Genomic DNA, 15,827 nt, shown 5'->3' with positions numbered 1-15,827 from the left:
AACCCTGCCTCCAATTACAATTATTAAAGCTATGATTCCTCAGTGAATTTATTAATCGAAGTCTCTGCACAGCAAGATCTTTAATTTGACATAAATCCTTTCAAGTGACCTCCAAACCTGGGAATAAAACCAATTTTCCTCCTCCCAAACAGTTTCAACAATAGCCAAAACGTTCCTTGCACACAACAGAACGGTAGGAATTAAAAGTGATGAAATACAATGGGGGATGGGGGGAGGGAAGAAAACTCCCAACAATGATTATTTTGTAAAACACTTTATGTTAGGCAAGTCAATATGCTTGCTGCTCCAGTAGGATTTGCCCGGTGTATTTTGACCCTAGCAGCAGTTGCACAGCTGCAGACAGTCTGCTCCCCAGGTAGCAAGTAAAGACAGTGACCTGCTCTTATCCCAGGTGCGGCTGTTCTCCAAAATGACTTAAATATAAGCAAATCCACCTACAACTGCCTTGGAGTTCATCGCAGAATTTCTTAGCTTAGGCACAGCAAAAAAAAACAAAAACCAACCCAAAACCAGTTATAAGGGACCCCTTGGGACACTGTGACTTTGCTGGGAGGACACAGTCTGCTACCACTTGCAGCCACACAATGCTGTTCATCTGTTTCTTAGACAAGCTGCCTCCTTTAGGCAATACACCTAGGAGTGACATGCAACACCAGAAACACTTATTTGCAGGCACCGCTTTGCCCTAAGAACAATCAGAGCCTAAAGGAAGAACAGAAATACATTTTGTATTTTCCAGATAGTGTATTAATTTTGCAGGTCCTGTCATGCTATCAGCAAACCTCAAGAAGCCATTGCTTATGCCACACTGTGGGGCTACACTTCCACCCTCTTCTGACAATCTACCCCCTTGTGACCCTATTGTGATGGAGAGGGCTAGGACATGGGCACCTCAGTGAGCACAGGTGGTCACTACACAAAAGAGCTGAAAAAGCAACAATTAAGGGAGGTAGAGGGACAAGTTTTATCTGTGACTTGACCTGAAACTCAGACATAGCTTCTATTCCTGGCACTCCTGCTGAACTAACAGTAAGTAACACGGGCAGATATCATGCTCCTTCCATGCCTCGATTTCCCCATTGCTCAAATGTGTGTGCAGGCACATAAAGCAAGGGGAAAAAAAGACAGTTTAAGTATAAACTGGCTTTGGACGTGCCTAGTGTGAAAATCCTGTTTTCCACCTCTGGATTATAATCACATTGCTCAAGTAAACGTTGGAGCTACTTCTTCTGGGAAGTCTTTGAGCTGAAAGAGGCCTGAGATTTTCAGAGTGATGACAAAACTCTTATTTTTTCACTCTTAGCTTTTTGGCTGGAAAGACATCTAGACTACAGAAAGCCAGGATTTTACTTCTGAACAGCAGTTAGACCAAACCATTTGGCTCCTCCAGGCCAAGGCCAGTCTGGAAATTTCCCATTAAAACCTTACGATGGAAAGATTAGATTAAAAGTGTGCAGTTGATGAACAAATAATATTTCCCCCTGAAGTCCCCAAAGGAGATCACATATCATTTTCACCTTTTTTCAAGCGGAAAAGGGAGGAACACATGATGGAGGCCTCTTGCCGCACGTCAACCAAAACACTCGCAACAGCACCAGGAACAAGATCTACTTTTGCTGTATCTCAGCCTAGCGTGTGCCCAAGCGGTTTGGGTTTTTGTCTTTTGGTTTTGTTCAGTTGTTAAAACTACCAATCTGAAGATCCACGTAACTCCGCTGCTGCTTCAGACACCGTCTCTTACCTCTTTTATGTGCTGGTGCCTCAGAGTTGAACGGAGTTGCCACCTGTGCCCAGGTTTTGGCAGCAGTGGGGCTGCAGGGCGGCCGCTGTGAGGAGAAGGGCCAGCTCACAGCCAGCCGGTTCCAGCTGGTTCCTCAAGGGCCCCACCCAGCCTGTCAGTGGAGCTGGTGCTGCCCTTGGTAAAACATTCTCCAGAGAGGGCTCAACGCCCTGCGGGCAGCCAGGAGTGAGGGGAAAAGTGTGAGGAACAGCCCTGCCGGCAGAGGGAGCTCAGGCCGCCGGAGCAGGGATCCCCCCGGGGCCGCCCGGGAAGGTGTGAGGGGGAGGTTATGGCGGGCCGCAGCCCCGCTCACCATCATCCGGCGCCTCCCCGGGCAGAGGAGGTGGGAATGAAGGAGCAAAGATGGGCCTGGGGTGGCTCAAAGAGAGGGGGGAGGTTGTTTAGTTTTTGCCTTTGTTTCTCACCATCCTACTCTATTTTAATTGGCAATAAATTACATTAATTTTGCCTAAGCCGAGTCTGTTTTGCCCATGACAGTAATAGGCAAGTGATCTCCTTGTCTTTATCTCAACCCACGAGCTCTTTCGTCTTATTTTCTCCCCCCATCCTGTTGAGGGGGGAGGCAGAGCGTGGCTGGGTGGGCGGCTGGCAGCCAGCCTGGGTCAACCCACCACATGAAGTTAGCCTGCTTTGCCGGCATGCGTATCGAGATTAAATAAAACCACAAAAAATCACCCACCTCTGTCAAAGGCAATCCCTAAAAGGGACTGGGCACAAAAAGCCCACTGCACGGCCACTTTTGCTTCCTTTATACAGAAACCACAAGGCCATGGGGTCAATCTTAAATTTAAAGCTCTACTTACACTTGTCTATTAAAGCAGAAAGAAGCTGGAATTACTCATAATCTGAAGAGACAGTGAGCACTGTCACAGAATCACTGACTTTCCCACCAGACATTCTGCTGTCATACTGTCAGACACTGCAGTTCATTTCTGCCCGCCAGCCTCCATACCTCCCCAATAAGCAGAAAATAAATTCCCGAGTAAGACACTGTAACACACTGCACACAATCAGATTAGTGATACCTACCTACACTAAACATGATTTCACACTAGAGAAAGAAAGCCATCTTCCCAGGTTATTATTTTGGCACAAATTGGTTTTTGATTCAGTCATGCTGGGAAAACACAAGGAAACAAAGAAAAGGAAGAGTTCTCAAAAATTAAAGTAAATTAGTTCTTAATGGAGAACAAAAGTCGTCCTCTAAATTTAAAACTACCATTAAATGCTAATAACAAAAACATGGGCCCAGTTACCTTTTGAGTACAAGCTTTCCATTTTATGGTATTTACTTTAAGAAACAGCATAGCACGTCAGATACTGGACAGGCCAGTAATCTGTAGGGTGGGAGAGATGGGGAGGATGCACTGTAGTGTTGTAAACTCTTAAAGAAGAGAAGCTGTGAGTATTTGTGGATTTCTCCTCTTGCACACCTAATAAATGAGCTCCTGGCTCAGTGTGCTTTGCTCACACGTAAGTGAACGGACTGTGAATTGTCATGAACTCCCAGCTCACGTGATGAGTAGGGTAGACAGAAAGACCAAACAACTGAGTTTATATTCAATTATATTGACAAGCTTTCCTTTGCAAAACCAGGTTAACAAGAAAAAAAAAAAAAGGAAAAAATCACTGGCCTTTTCTGTAGAAAGTAAAGTGCAGGATAGTGTATTCTTACTAAAAGATGTCCCTTAGATGCACATTAAATTACACTGATTATGGAACAAGAACAAAAGGCCCCTCAAGTTTCTTAGAGTGTTGCTGAGAATATCTCCACTACATTGATCCCACTGGAAGTCTTTTTTACATTAATTTCAAATATCAAATGACATGGTTCTTTATTGGTTGTCTGAGGTATGCAGTGCTTATTTACAATACAGAAACAGACTTCCTCTATAGAAAAAAACAGGCATTAGAAATGCATATTACTTAGCTGCTTTTTATTCTAGAGGATGACACACAACTAACTTGCAATCTAAAAAAAAAAAAAAAAAGGCCTACAATTTTTACGCCAGTGATCAATGTTTAGCTTACTTTTGTTATAAATATAATATCAAAGTGGTATTATCCAAGGATTTTTAAGCACTATAAAAACTCTGCTAGATGGTGCTTCATCATAGTCCTAACCAGACAGGTCAGAATATTAAACACATTTTGCTAGGACAGGAGATGGAAAGAGAAAATTAAGGGCATCTCTCTCCCATGTCATACAACCATATCTGTGCTCCACAGCACAGCGTAAGGCAACAAATAAACAAATGAGCACCAGCACAGGCATCTACATTCACAAAACATTAAGCAGCCCCCAGGGAGATATCTGCTTAGTTCCAAAGCAGGAGAATTGGGCATTCCAGTGCATCTCACCAGGGCTCATTAGGGCTTATTAACTCCTGGAGATAGCTTCAGCAACAGCCTGAGCATCCCACAATTGTACTTTGTTACATGGTGTGACACACTGATACCGATTTAGCTACAGCCAGGAGTGGAGACTGCTTGCTTCCTGCTAAGCATTCTTTTTCCAGGGTAAAAAAAGGCTTTAGGGCCAAAGCTATTGTTTTTCTTCTGTTTATATGGCATCAACATGCACTGCTCCGTGACTAGAGCTTATAGGGACTTTGACACACTGCTAATTAACAACAGCGTAGTTTATATCAGCACACAAACTGGCAAGAGGTGCTTTCTGAGTTTGCTCTGAAACTTCATTTCAGAGAAACCAAAGGAGTGTGGAAATGCAAAGGTCAAGGAACACAACGCTAAAAAGAGACTTGGACTGCTCTGTGTCACAAGAACTGGCTGCATAGATCCTTCATGAGCTTCCTCCAAATGCCCATAGACTCAAAGGAACAGAATAAAGCCATGCTTCATCTTTGACACCCTGAAAAGAAAACGCCAGCGCCCACCTGCATAAATCACTAAGAAAGCAAACTGGTAACAGAAGCAAGCTAAAAAAGCACATAAGAACACCTAGTGGAGAGGAAAGAATAAAAGAGCAAGAACTGCTGGTGACATGGACAACACCGCAACATAAGATCTCCAGCAGTGTTAAAACCAGCTTTAAGCAATGGCTTCAAAACACCCTGCTCCCTAGTTGGTTTCTCCTTCCATGAATCCCTAAGCAAAATAGTTACTTGTATTCTTTCTTCACTAAAATAAAACTTAGCACTTTTCCTACGATTGCTTCACAAAAAAATTCTAACAGTAATCACGTGACAGTATTAAATCTCATTTCCCCCATCACAGAGCTTCTATACTGGAGGACAGAAACAAGCCCCACAAGTGCAGGGAAAGACTGTTCATTTATCAGTCTGCACTACCACATCCTCTGACCTATTTTATTACTAAAAATAGTCCCTCTTAGGTCACTGCTGCAAATTGAATTCTGCTGCTTCATTGCCCACTGCAATCTCACAGAACTGCATGCTGCCTACACACAAAACACTAAGTAGGTTAACTTATTCACTGCCACAGATGCAGCCATTCTTCTCATATGGATAAAAAGACAGACAAAAATAATTTTGCTTAAAACGTTTGAAATGTTTGCTGCAACACAGTTTAAGCCCAAACCCAATTATTTATATTGCATTGTGAATATAAACATATAAATGGTTGGCCTGGCTTCCCATTTGCCCATATTTACAATATGTTTTTCAGTATTTTTCTTGCAAAATACATTTTCAGAGACATTCAATGTCACAAGTGATGGAATAGCAGCCTCAATGACCTCTAACGGTCAAAACCCCTAAGAGGAACAACAGTCAAGTCTTTCTCACTAAGCCCCCTCACTAAGTCTAAGACGACACAAAAAAAAAAAATGGGAATAAGTCAAAATGTTCTGAATTAAAAAGAAAACACCTCCTTTCAAAAGGCCAGTACTCTGTATTTGTAATTCTCAATCCAAAGCATCTCATGATTATGACACCTTGAAGCGAGCTGGCAGTTTCTGACCCAACAGACACAACATAAAAGAGAGGAAGAGGAAGGCATGAATTTGACAGAGCAAGAACTTATTACAGGATCCTAAGCAGGAGACTGAAAAAGGTATTATCAACCACTTCATGCTTATTACTGAAAAAAACATAGAAATATGTGACGTCCTTGCTGTTTTATTTGAGCTACACAGAATAAGATTAGCATAGGCATGTTTCCCTGGGCTATTATCGCATCTTCATTTCATTACTTCAATAGATTCCCAATCTTAAACAAACACACCCAAAAAACCAAACTCGAAGATCAAAGACAAATGACTCATTTCATGTCAGCTTTTTGCTTAAACCACTGAAAATACTCTTGGGAATTTCTTAGTATGCAGCAGAGGCACACAGAGCTGAACCATTCAAATGATTCATGGCCTCATTAACCTAACTTTATTGTTATTTAGTTATGAAACCAAGTTTCCCACTTCCTGCTATTCTAAAGGTAACATCTGCCAAATCTGGGCTTTCTTGTCAGAGAGAAAATCCAATGCCTTCAGGAGACAAAACAGTCTTAGCTCTGCCTGAGTTTCAGCCAGGGTGATTTCCTGAGATGCTGGGGGCACTGTGGGTGACAACTTATGTGAGAAAGCCATGTCCTCCCCAGCTGATAAACATGAGCTGAAATACACGCAACCCGTCACTACAAGAAGAACCACATAGCCTCTTATCAAGGATACACGAAATGTGCTCACAGAAAAAAAGGAAACCAGCCTTGCCAGCCAAGGTGCAATTTCCTATTGTTTGAAGAGTCACAGAATACACACTACAAAGCAGCCTGGGTCCGCATCTCCGATAATCCTGAGCTCCAGATTTTAGACATCTTGCTAGGGCTTGACTAGGAATTAAAAAAAAAAAGAAAAACAAAACAAAAAAAAAAAACAACAAAAAAACAACCAAACTGTTTTCTTATTTCTAGCTAGTAGGTCAAGGTGAAGTTGGTCTGATGATATATATTTTTCAAAGGTATACTACCCACTTCAGTATCATCAAGTCATAGGGTACAGGTGGCACACCGGAGATGCCTGGCATATGTGGACAGTTGTTCTTAAATGAACCTGTTATTTTCTGAAAGGCCAGTTAGTAACCACAATGCAAGAGAGATGGGTATTAAGTTATTTACAGGATCTGGACATGGAGTCCTCATTACTTTTTATGAGAATAAGCATGTTTCATAGTTTTAGTCTGCATAACTAATGAGTCCTCTCAACAGGAATGTTCTTTTAGGCCTTTAGACTCTCCGAGACGCTATAGCAGTAACTGCCTTTTATTTCTTACGAGATCAAAAAAGAGAGTCAAGTTGGAACTCAATGCAGTCACTGCACTTCAAAGATACATTAGTTCATTCTCTTCATGAACTCTGCCAGTAAAACTTCTGCTGTACAGCACCTTCCTCTATTAGAAATCCCATTTATAGAAATAAGACTATTCTCAGAGAGATATGATCAAAATACTCTGAGGTCCTATGACAGATTATTCAACAGGTCAGGTAACATCAATCATAGCACAAGAAACTAAGACATCATTTCCACAAGTATTTAACTACCTAATTAACAGTATGGTCAGCAGTGTGGAAGTATCTTAACCTTCTTGACTATGGTTAATATCACACTTTGCAAGTAAAAATTTAGTGTAAGTTTGCAAACCAACTGAGTACTTGCCAAGACAAAAACCAGAACGATGGTTTATGAAGCTCTAAAGTCTTCCAAGACCTAGCTAAACTGTTCTTTATGGATCATTAAGATAAAATCTGTGCAGCTTTCCAAAGTGCCTGGATCTAACATGGATTTAAAAGTGTGGTGGAAACACACAGGCACCACTCCTACTGAATTTTGGGGGAAAGAGTAGGAAATTCTATGATTCTATGAAATATGTAATCCATTTTGGGCTAAAGGTAAAAGACAAAATGAAACAACATAAGATTTTTCAAACTATATTTCAGTCCCCAATCATGCAGTTTACCATTTAAAACTTCAGCCAGTTCATCGTTTAGGCTGGGTCCTGCATGTCACTATCTTCTGACTGTAGGGAGCTGCATAATCAAGTCTTTTGCGTTTCAGCATCTAAGAAAATTTAGGATTGTTACCAACCATCTGTTAAGTCCACACCAATCAGTGGTACTAATTAAATGAACTGCCATATCTTAACTTCTATCACAGCAAATTATGAATTACAGAAATATTGGCACAAAGACACAAAAGGCGCTTTGAGACCTGAACAAGCACTCAGGTTAGGTGAAGCAGCATGTGAGTACCTAACTCAATATGACATTTTTACACCCACAGCCCACGGTGCCTTCCACGCTTCCGCCACTTTTGCAAGTGGTGGGCACCTAAGTTCATCTGGCTGAAGGCCCAAGTAAAGCCGGGCACAGGTCAGTGCATCACTTGGGTATTCTGCAGTTTGATCAACAACTGAGCTGTGAAGCTGTTTTGAAACAGGAGTCAAGTCTGTGAAGAACAGAAGTTGCTCCTTGTAGCCAAAAAAGTCACACCACCTTCTCATCCAGGAAAGAAAAATCCTTGAGGTTGAAGACCCCATGGAACTATCACTGCTCAGAATATATAGAAGAGGCTGTCAGCTCATATTCACACTTGGTGAAAAAAAAAAAAAAAAAAAAGAGACTTAGCTGCCATCACACACTCCATTTTGAACACCTGCAAACAAATGCTAAACCAGCAGGACACCACCTTCTGCTATCAGTGTTTTACCTCATGCTCGCTTGCTCTCTTTCTCCAGAAGCGTTACTTCAGTGAAGAGACCCCATGGAAACCTCCACATTTCCTAACACCTATGAGAACACTTGTAAAGTAGCTGCATGATATAGGTGCCAAATCATCGGTTGCAAATCCATCTCATCTGCCTTAGTCTCCAACAGCTGCAAAATTAAAAATAGCTGTCATAGGCAAACCACAACTGAAGATGAGAATGTTTGTTCATTTATTTCAGGCTGATAATGGTGTCACTGTTGACATGTTTGGGCTCTGAAAGGAGCACTAATGAGGAAATGGACAAAATTATAAAGGCAGAATAAGGAACATTCTAAAATAGGAATGGGAAAATTACCCTCCTTTTAAATTTACATGGAAAATCTGACTAGCCATGACAAAATAATATGCTTATTTGGCTCTTTGGTATGAATTCCTTTTAACTACAAGCAAAGCAATCATTTAAAGTAGCATTTTCAGCTCTTAAAAATTGTTTCTCACCCTAACCAAATGAGAGTATTTTATCAGGTGTCAAAATTATATGCCTTCATTGCCTCCTCATGACTTGAGAGAGACATGGTGAATAAGGAATGGAATAGTATTACTGCAGAATTTACTCTCTTGCTTTTAGTCACTTCCTGACAAACCCTGACATTACAAGATGCTTTCCGTTCACAGAAAAGGAGCCTTCTGCAAGAATGAGAAATTGCATTTTATCTCGTGTAGCAGCAGTATTACCTATGTGCCCTGTGTATTTTTGCTGTTATGCTGTCTATAAAAACCACTAAAATATAATTCTCATTTTGTGAGCCAAAGACAGGGTAGGGAGCGTGCACAAAGACTGCTGTGGAGTCCGCCTGCTTCATTCATAAAACAGCAGTAGTTGCTATGTAGCTAAATGCTGCAAGGGAGCTATTTGGGAAGGAGAAGGTGTTATTTTCATTAGGTGAATCCCTATGCATTAGTCACATATTTATCAGATTTCCTCTAGTACTAATTAGGCATGCAGTCGAACCTTGGGTAACCCAAGGTCAGTCCTCTCTCTTGGGGCTGCAAGACAGGTTTCTTAAATCCTTGGCATGGTAAAGAGCCATCAGTGCAACTGAAATTTCCAAATCATTTCTGAACAACGGCTTCCCACCACTGTGCCACAGCGAACAGATACCTCTGGAAAGGGCCAGGTTCACTGAAAGGATACCTGACATCCAGGAGCAGGAAAACAGCCAACTTTCAATTATCTGCATCCAACCATGAAAGGCATCTCTGGAGGCCTCTGGATAAAGATGCTTCTAAAATATACAGAATTAAATGCTGCTAAACAGAAAAGCATCAGGCACAAGTTGATCTATGCGCTCACAGGTACACGTAATGATCTTATGAGGCATTACACCCTAGCAAAGGCTTGCACGTTCAAAGATAGCTGAAGAGCGGCCACTGACAATGTGCCCCTTCAAACTGGATCCCTGCCAGGCCTGTAAAGAGCACAGATACAGCTATGGTTTTCGGAGGGGAAATTCTCCTGCTGCCCTGCAGCCAACGACAGTAACCCTCAGGGCTGCACTGATGCCTGAGGCTATGCCCTCTGCACAGGGAGAAAATTCAGAGCAAGGTTTGTACTCAGCCTCAGTGTACACTGAAGCCATAAATATAAACCTTAAATATGAAATCATATTCATACAAACACAGCTTATCACTGTGATTACATGGGACTACACCATTTTTTGGCCATTGCTACATGCCAGGATAACACAGGAGTTAGTATTTGGACCACAGCATAACACAGACGATTAAAGAAAAACTTGCCACTGAAGCTGTTTTTCACAGTCACTTCCTCAGAGGATGTTCTGACCACTGTAACACATTTCACCTTTTTAGTTTCATCACTGCATTTAAATGTTGCGTTTGAAGAGCAGAAATACTTCTAAAACAGGTGAGAGATAAGCAGGATCTTCACTGAGATCCACTTACTATGCATTCAGAGTTGAAGCAGAATCTCGGTAACTATTTTAAGGTACTAGACTTTTGGTCAAGTTCATCACTCGCTTGTTAGTTAAATTTGAGTATGACTGTCCCAGAAGCAAGAAGCTATGTAAGAATTAATTTTAAGAGCTTTATGGAAAATAACCAAGATTTGCATACACCGCTTAAGTGCTCATGAAAATGTTGCTCATTCTCAGGATTATAACATGCATGCTGGAAGCCTCGCTACGTCACTTCGGCTATGTGTCTTGAATCTGGCAAAGATACCCAAAATATCTGCCTCTTGGAAATTACACATTCCACCTCTCTACCCAGCAGAAAGTGCTGTGTTTTCAACTATCACATTTACACAAAGTTTTTACATGTTTCAGACATAAAGCCAGTATATTTCCTTCTTCTTGGTCATCTTCATGATACCTATTTCAACCTCGCGTGATAAAGATAGAGTAAATTTGGTAGAACGATTGCCCAAAATGAAATGCCTTGCTGGTTTATCAGGAAAGTGAAGCACCTTTTGTGCTTTTTACAAACCTGTCCCCCCCCTTCTCCTTTGTTGCTGCTGTTCTGAACCAACCCACTGATGAAGACAGAGGATTTGCACATGCTGGAGGCTGAAGTCTTACTTATTTACAGACCGCTGCTCCTTTTGTGCAGTGCAGCTTGCGGTACTCTGAAGAAACATCCACTACTCTGAACGATTACATACTCCATCCTCTTCCTGGGTCAATACATCATGCACATATATAAAATGATCCAGTTGCTTCCTCTAAGGGTTAAAGTAATAAAGCAACTGCCTGGATATACTTGGTTCTGACATTAGAATTAACATAAATAGTCGACAATTACGTAACGAAGGGGCTGCAATCTGGACAGAAAGTAAGAAGCGACTGAGGAATATTACTATATAATCATCCTGCATCACCAGAATATGAAAACAGTAAAAAATCAAAAAGGAATATCCAAAGCCAGTGACCAATCTGATACACCATAAGGACCCTATCATCCACTGTGATGGAATTCAGACTGCCTTAAGAACTCAAGAAGTTGGACCCCCAAAGACACATGTGTACAGAAAATGAATAATCTTAAAATAACTCTAAAAATCTTGGCTGAAATCACTCAGATTCCATGCAAGTGTCACACATGTCAATTACCACCAAAGCGTACACCAGAAACATTCCAGAGCAGTAAGACAACTAACACGCACCATCCGTGTTTAAAAGCTGCCAGACACAGGTTCACTAGTTGTGAAAGAGATCAAGCCTTAAACTTATACTTACAGTTATAAATTGTTGATGGCAGCTGACTAGACTAGAAGTGAGCGAAGTTCATTTCCAGAGAGACTTATTTGGCACAGTTCCACGGGGGCTTTTTAGCTATTGCTCTTGCTAGGGGAAAGCCTAATAGCTGAAATCCAGCTCCTCCAAGCCACGGAACAGCTTTAAAAAAAACATATAAAAAAATAAAAAATACAAAACCAGACAGATCATTGCACCATGCAATCCAAACTTAACTTTCCCACCGTATATAATGTATCGCACGTTCTTGCACTGTTTTGTCAGCAATTTCCTTCAGCGTAGTTTCTCTGTATTTAGGGATAGAAATAGGTACGTTAGAGAAAGTACCTATTAGATCTACCCCAAGCTGAGGGGAAAATATTTCATTAGATGGAAGCAATTTCTGCTTAACATTTGCTTGCTTAAATTAAGGGAACAAAAAATTATTTTTTTTTTAAGCTTCTGCATCTAGAAATGCCTTTCATTTTGCATATCACGTACAGAATACCAAATGGAGGCGTGTTATACTATAGAAGGCATTTATTCATCAAGTTACAGCTTTGCTGTACTGCAGCATCATCAAGATTTTACTGTCTTGGCCAAGTGTTTAACAGCTTACAACGTGACTCAAACTTGACTTCAATCTTGATTCTTCTACCCAACACTAATGCGGCTCAGTAGACTATTTTACAGTGCTATATAACAGACTGGAAAACAGCTCTTCACAGCATAAAATACCTGCTTTGTGCCTGGGTTTTTTTTTCTGTGGAGCCAGTACACAAGAAAACAAGTCATCCCACTGGATAAAGCAGAGAAACTGCACTTCAGACAAACTGTGTCTACAGAATTGTCGCCCATATAATCCCTGCCATACTTGTCCTACACTTTTGTAAGGAGATCACAAAATTTTGATCTATAATTTTTGCCTAGGCTTTAGGGTTGGAGGTAGGAGCACATATCCTAAGACTTTACACTGGACAGCAAAACAAGGTTTCAGCCAGCCAAGCAGTGTGGATCTAGAACTCTGTTAACAGAGGAAATGAAAAAGCTATCTAATTCGCAGCCACATGGACTCCAACGAATGTTTGATGAGGGTAAGATGGAGTGCCAGCAGCAGCAGGGAGTGTGGCATGGTGACTCAAGCAGGTTTTCGTTCCCCTGGGCCCACCACACAGTTCATTCAGCACTCTCAGCTGTGCGGCCTGCAGGCTCAGCATCTCCAGCAGACAAAGTACTCTCGATTTCTGCTGCCCCTGCCCCAGATATCCAACTGAGTACCTTCCAATGTAATTCCAAGCATAAAGAAAGCATAAGCGCATTTACTATCATTATGTTGTAGGTGACTACACTGCCATACTTTGGTATCTCAAGCTGAACTATCAAGAACAGTCCTGAAATTCTCTAACCCTTAACTCTTATGGTCAGAGATCGCCAGTTGTGGACATACATCCTTCCTAAGGATTAGGGTGAAACTCAGCACATTCGTTTATAGTCAAGACAATTACCAGGTTTGTGCTCCAGCCCTGTGGACTTAAATGAATGCACAAAGTCCCTGAAATAATACAAGTTCATTGTTCTTAGGCTTTAACTGCTCATACTGAATTTACAAGCCAGCATCAGGCAGAAGCTACCAAAAGGTCTTTGCAGAAGGAAACAATCCTCAAAGTTATTAAGCAACAGCTTTACAAACCGTAAGGAAGCTAATAACTGCAAATATAGAGAAATACAAAGCCTATGACGTGGGATACTTGAAAATTAGGTACATCTCATACTTCAAGAGAGTTACAAAACATCCATTTCAATTAGGATACTTTAATGGTAGCTACCCTAATTACCTACAGGAAGGAAAAAAAACCAAACCACTCTTGTTCGATTTCCAGCATGTAATTTGCTTGCTGGGGAATCCCTTTGCTTAATAGGTATCTGTGCTATTTTCCTTGCAAAGAACATGTTGCCATGGAGCACTGATCATGGTCATTAGTAAGTGATTCTGCCTTTCTGCTTCCCTCTTTTTCTTCTGCCTCTTTGAATTGCACGTCCTTCACTGGAGGGACTGCATCTTATGACGTGTTAGCCTTAACCTTTTGCTAGATATGCAAGGCAAACTTATAGTGAGCTGTGATTATATTTGTTTTGATTTCAGTGAATGGTCTCATCCAAAAGCTGCTCTTAAAAGTCTTTCCCCATTTTTCATTGGCACTTTGCTTTGACAGAGTGGAATTTCCTTTCCTTAGAGTGAGAAGGTGGCAGATGGGAGAAGGAGGATCTGAGCAGACAGAGAAGCACTGCACAAGACTCATGCTGAACTTGTCAACAGAGCAAGATTTCTTTACTACAGTGCTTTAAAAAAAGTATTAAAGTGGCTGCTTCATTATTCAACAAATCTACAAGGGCTATACAGTTGCATTCAGGCTTTTTTATTTTAGGGTATCCAGAATTTACCTAGGAAGAATCTTGCCTTGCAGTTAACCCAATCAACAGTGTACTGTCAAGAGTGAAGGAATGTGAGTGACAGCAAGCCATCATACTACTTCTGCTGTAAACAGCTGGCAACACAAGGCTTGGATGTAAGCAGAATACATTTGGACTCCTGCCTCCTTTCATTAGTAGGTGGCAAAATGAGTCTCAGGGCCCCTCAAAAAAAAAAAAAAAAACAACTCAAAAATAGGGTGAGTGGTCTTGGAACAGCAAGGATATCAAATCCTGACACCTTTACATTTTTTCTCTTTTGGGCCTACAGAAAAAATTCACGTGAGCATTAAGGTTATAAGCGGACAGATGCACCCAAAAAAGCAGCACAGACTAACAACCCTGATTAGGTCTCCATTCTGGCACAGGGCAACAGGGAGATTTGCAGCTGCCTTCTTCCTGCCTGGCATTCCTGTATAGCAGAGGAACAGGAGAACTGCACTACTGGGACTACAGGAAGACTCCGGATGAAATAAGGATATCTAAAAGTTGCCTCCAGTACAAATCCTTTCATTACCCACCAAAAAGTCCTGCAATAGAGGAGACTATAGTCATGTTCAGTGACCACAAATCAGACTGCGAGAGGGCCGTCCAACAACTCACGGTAGGGTACAGAGACTAGTGAGACTTTTCCTCTCCTCTGTACAAAAGTAACGTAAATAAAGGAATTGCTTTTCTTGCCTAAGCAAACATCTACTTCTAGGAAAAGGCCAGAATTATGCATGTACTGGGTCTACATCACAGAGAACCAGTGAGTGCTAAAAATTTGTCATATGTAACACATCATCTTGCATGTTCAATGTGAAGCACGCATTAACATTATGAGTTCATATGCAACTGTGATTTCAGAAATAGTCCCATTTTGAGGTATCAGTTACAGAACTCTCCTTGAAGTAAAGGTCACAGATTTGATCTACAGTATTACATCAGCAGGGAACAGTAACAAATTGTGAATTATTCCTATCAAAACTAGGGAACAACTTCTTTTACAGGAATTGCAAGTAAGCATTTATTAAATCGTTAACACAAAAAATACACATGTTGGCAAATGTAACGGCTACCAAGATTCTGTTAATACAGCAAAATTCAGCAGGCCATGCTGCAAAACAGTCCTTAACCGTTGAGCATACATACATCTTTCACCATTGACACACCATACACCAAGTGTCCCTTGTGCTCATTTAGAAGTACAACGTGTTGCGGGGCTTTAAGAGATAAACCTTTCATCTTATTCAATTTAAAAAGACCTTGCAATGTTCAGAACTGGAAAAAACAGTACAAGAGAGAGTATGCGGGAGGCAAAAGTTCAGGGGAAAAAAAATAGGAAGTTTGTAAGCCAAAGCAAATGTACTTTTCAAGCCAAGTAAGCTCCCTATTCAGAAAGAAACTATTATATGGATTTGTGTTGCTTGTCATCCTGCCCATTATCTCAGATGTCTCAACTCAGCAAGAGAGTACCTGGTGTCACTGAAAATCAAAGACATAGAGAAGACAACCTCCAGTTTACTATCTTTGACATTTACAGCAAAGCATCTGCTTACTTGGTCTATCTCTTGGCAACTCAAGATTTGTCACCAAGGGTCATGATGGGTTAAATATTTTT

At 41.1% G+C, this 15,827-nt stretch overlaps 1 protein-coding gene across 5 annotated transcripts in view; it reads right to left on the bottom strand.

The window, feature by feature from the left end:
* Window positions 1-15,827, bottom strand: part of SERGEF (secretion regulating guanine nucleotide exchange factor) — a 159,651-nt gene that overhangs the window by 41,157 nt on the left and 102,667 nt on the right. The window contains exon 11 of one of the 5 annotated variants that reach the window (XR_012586825.1): window positions 11,759-11,917. The exons of 3 other annotated variants lie outside the window; for them this stretch is intronic. Coding sequence is in view for 1 of the 2 variants with exons in the window: in XM_074585801.1 (XP_074441902.1) it covers window positions 11,823-11,917 (95 nt within the window). In the remaining variant the exon portion in view is untranslated. Of the gene's footprint in view, window positions 1-11,695; window positions 11,918-15,827 lie in introns of those variants that run through there. One more of the 5 variants, XM_074585801.1, reaches the window with a different exon arrangement.

This window comes from Larus michahellis, chromosome 4 (assembly GCF_964199755.1).
Source record: "Larus michahellis chromosome 4, bLarMic1.1, whole genome shotgun sequence".
Lineage (NCBI taxonomy): Eukaryota > Metazoa > Chordata > Aves > Charadriiformes > Laridae > Larus > Larus michahellis.
Note: the sequence above shows the minus strand (reverse complement) of the source record. Positions and strands in the feature narration are given on the sequence as shown.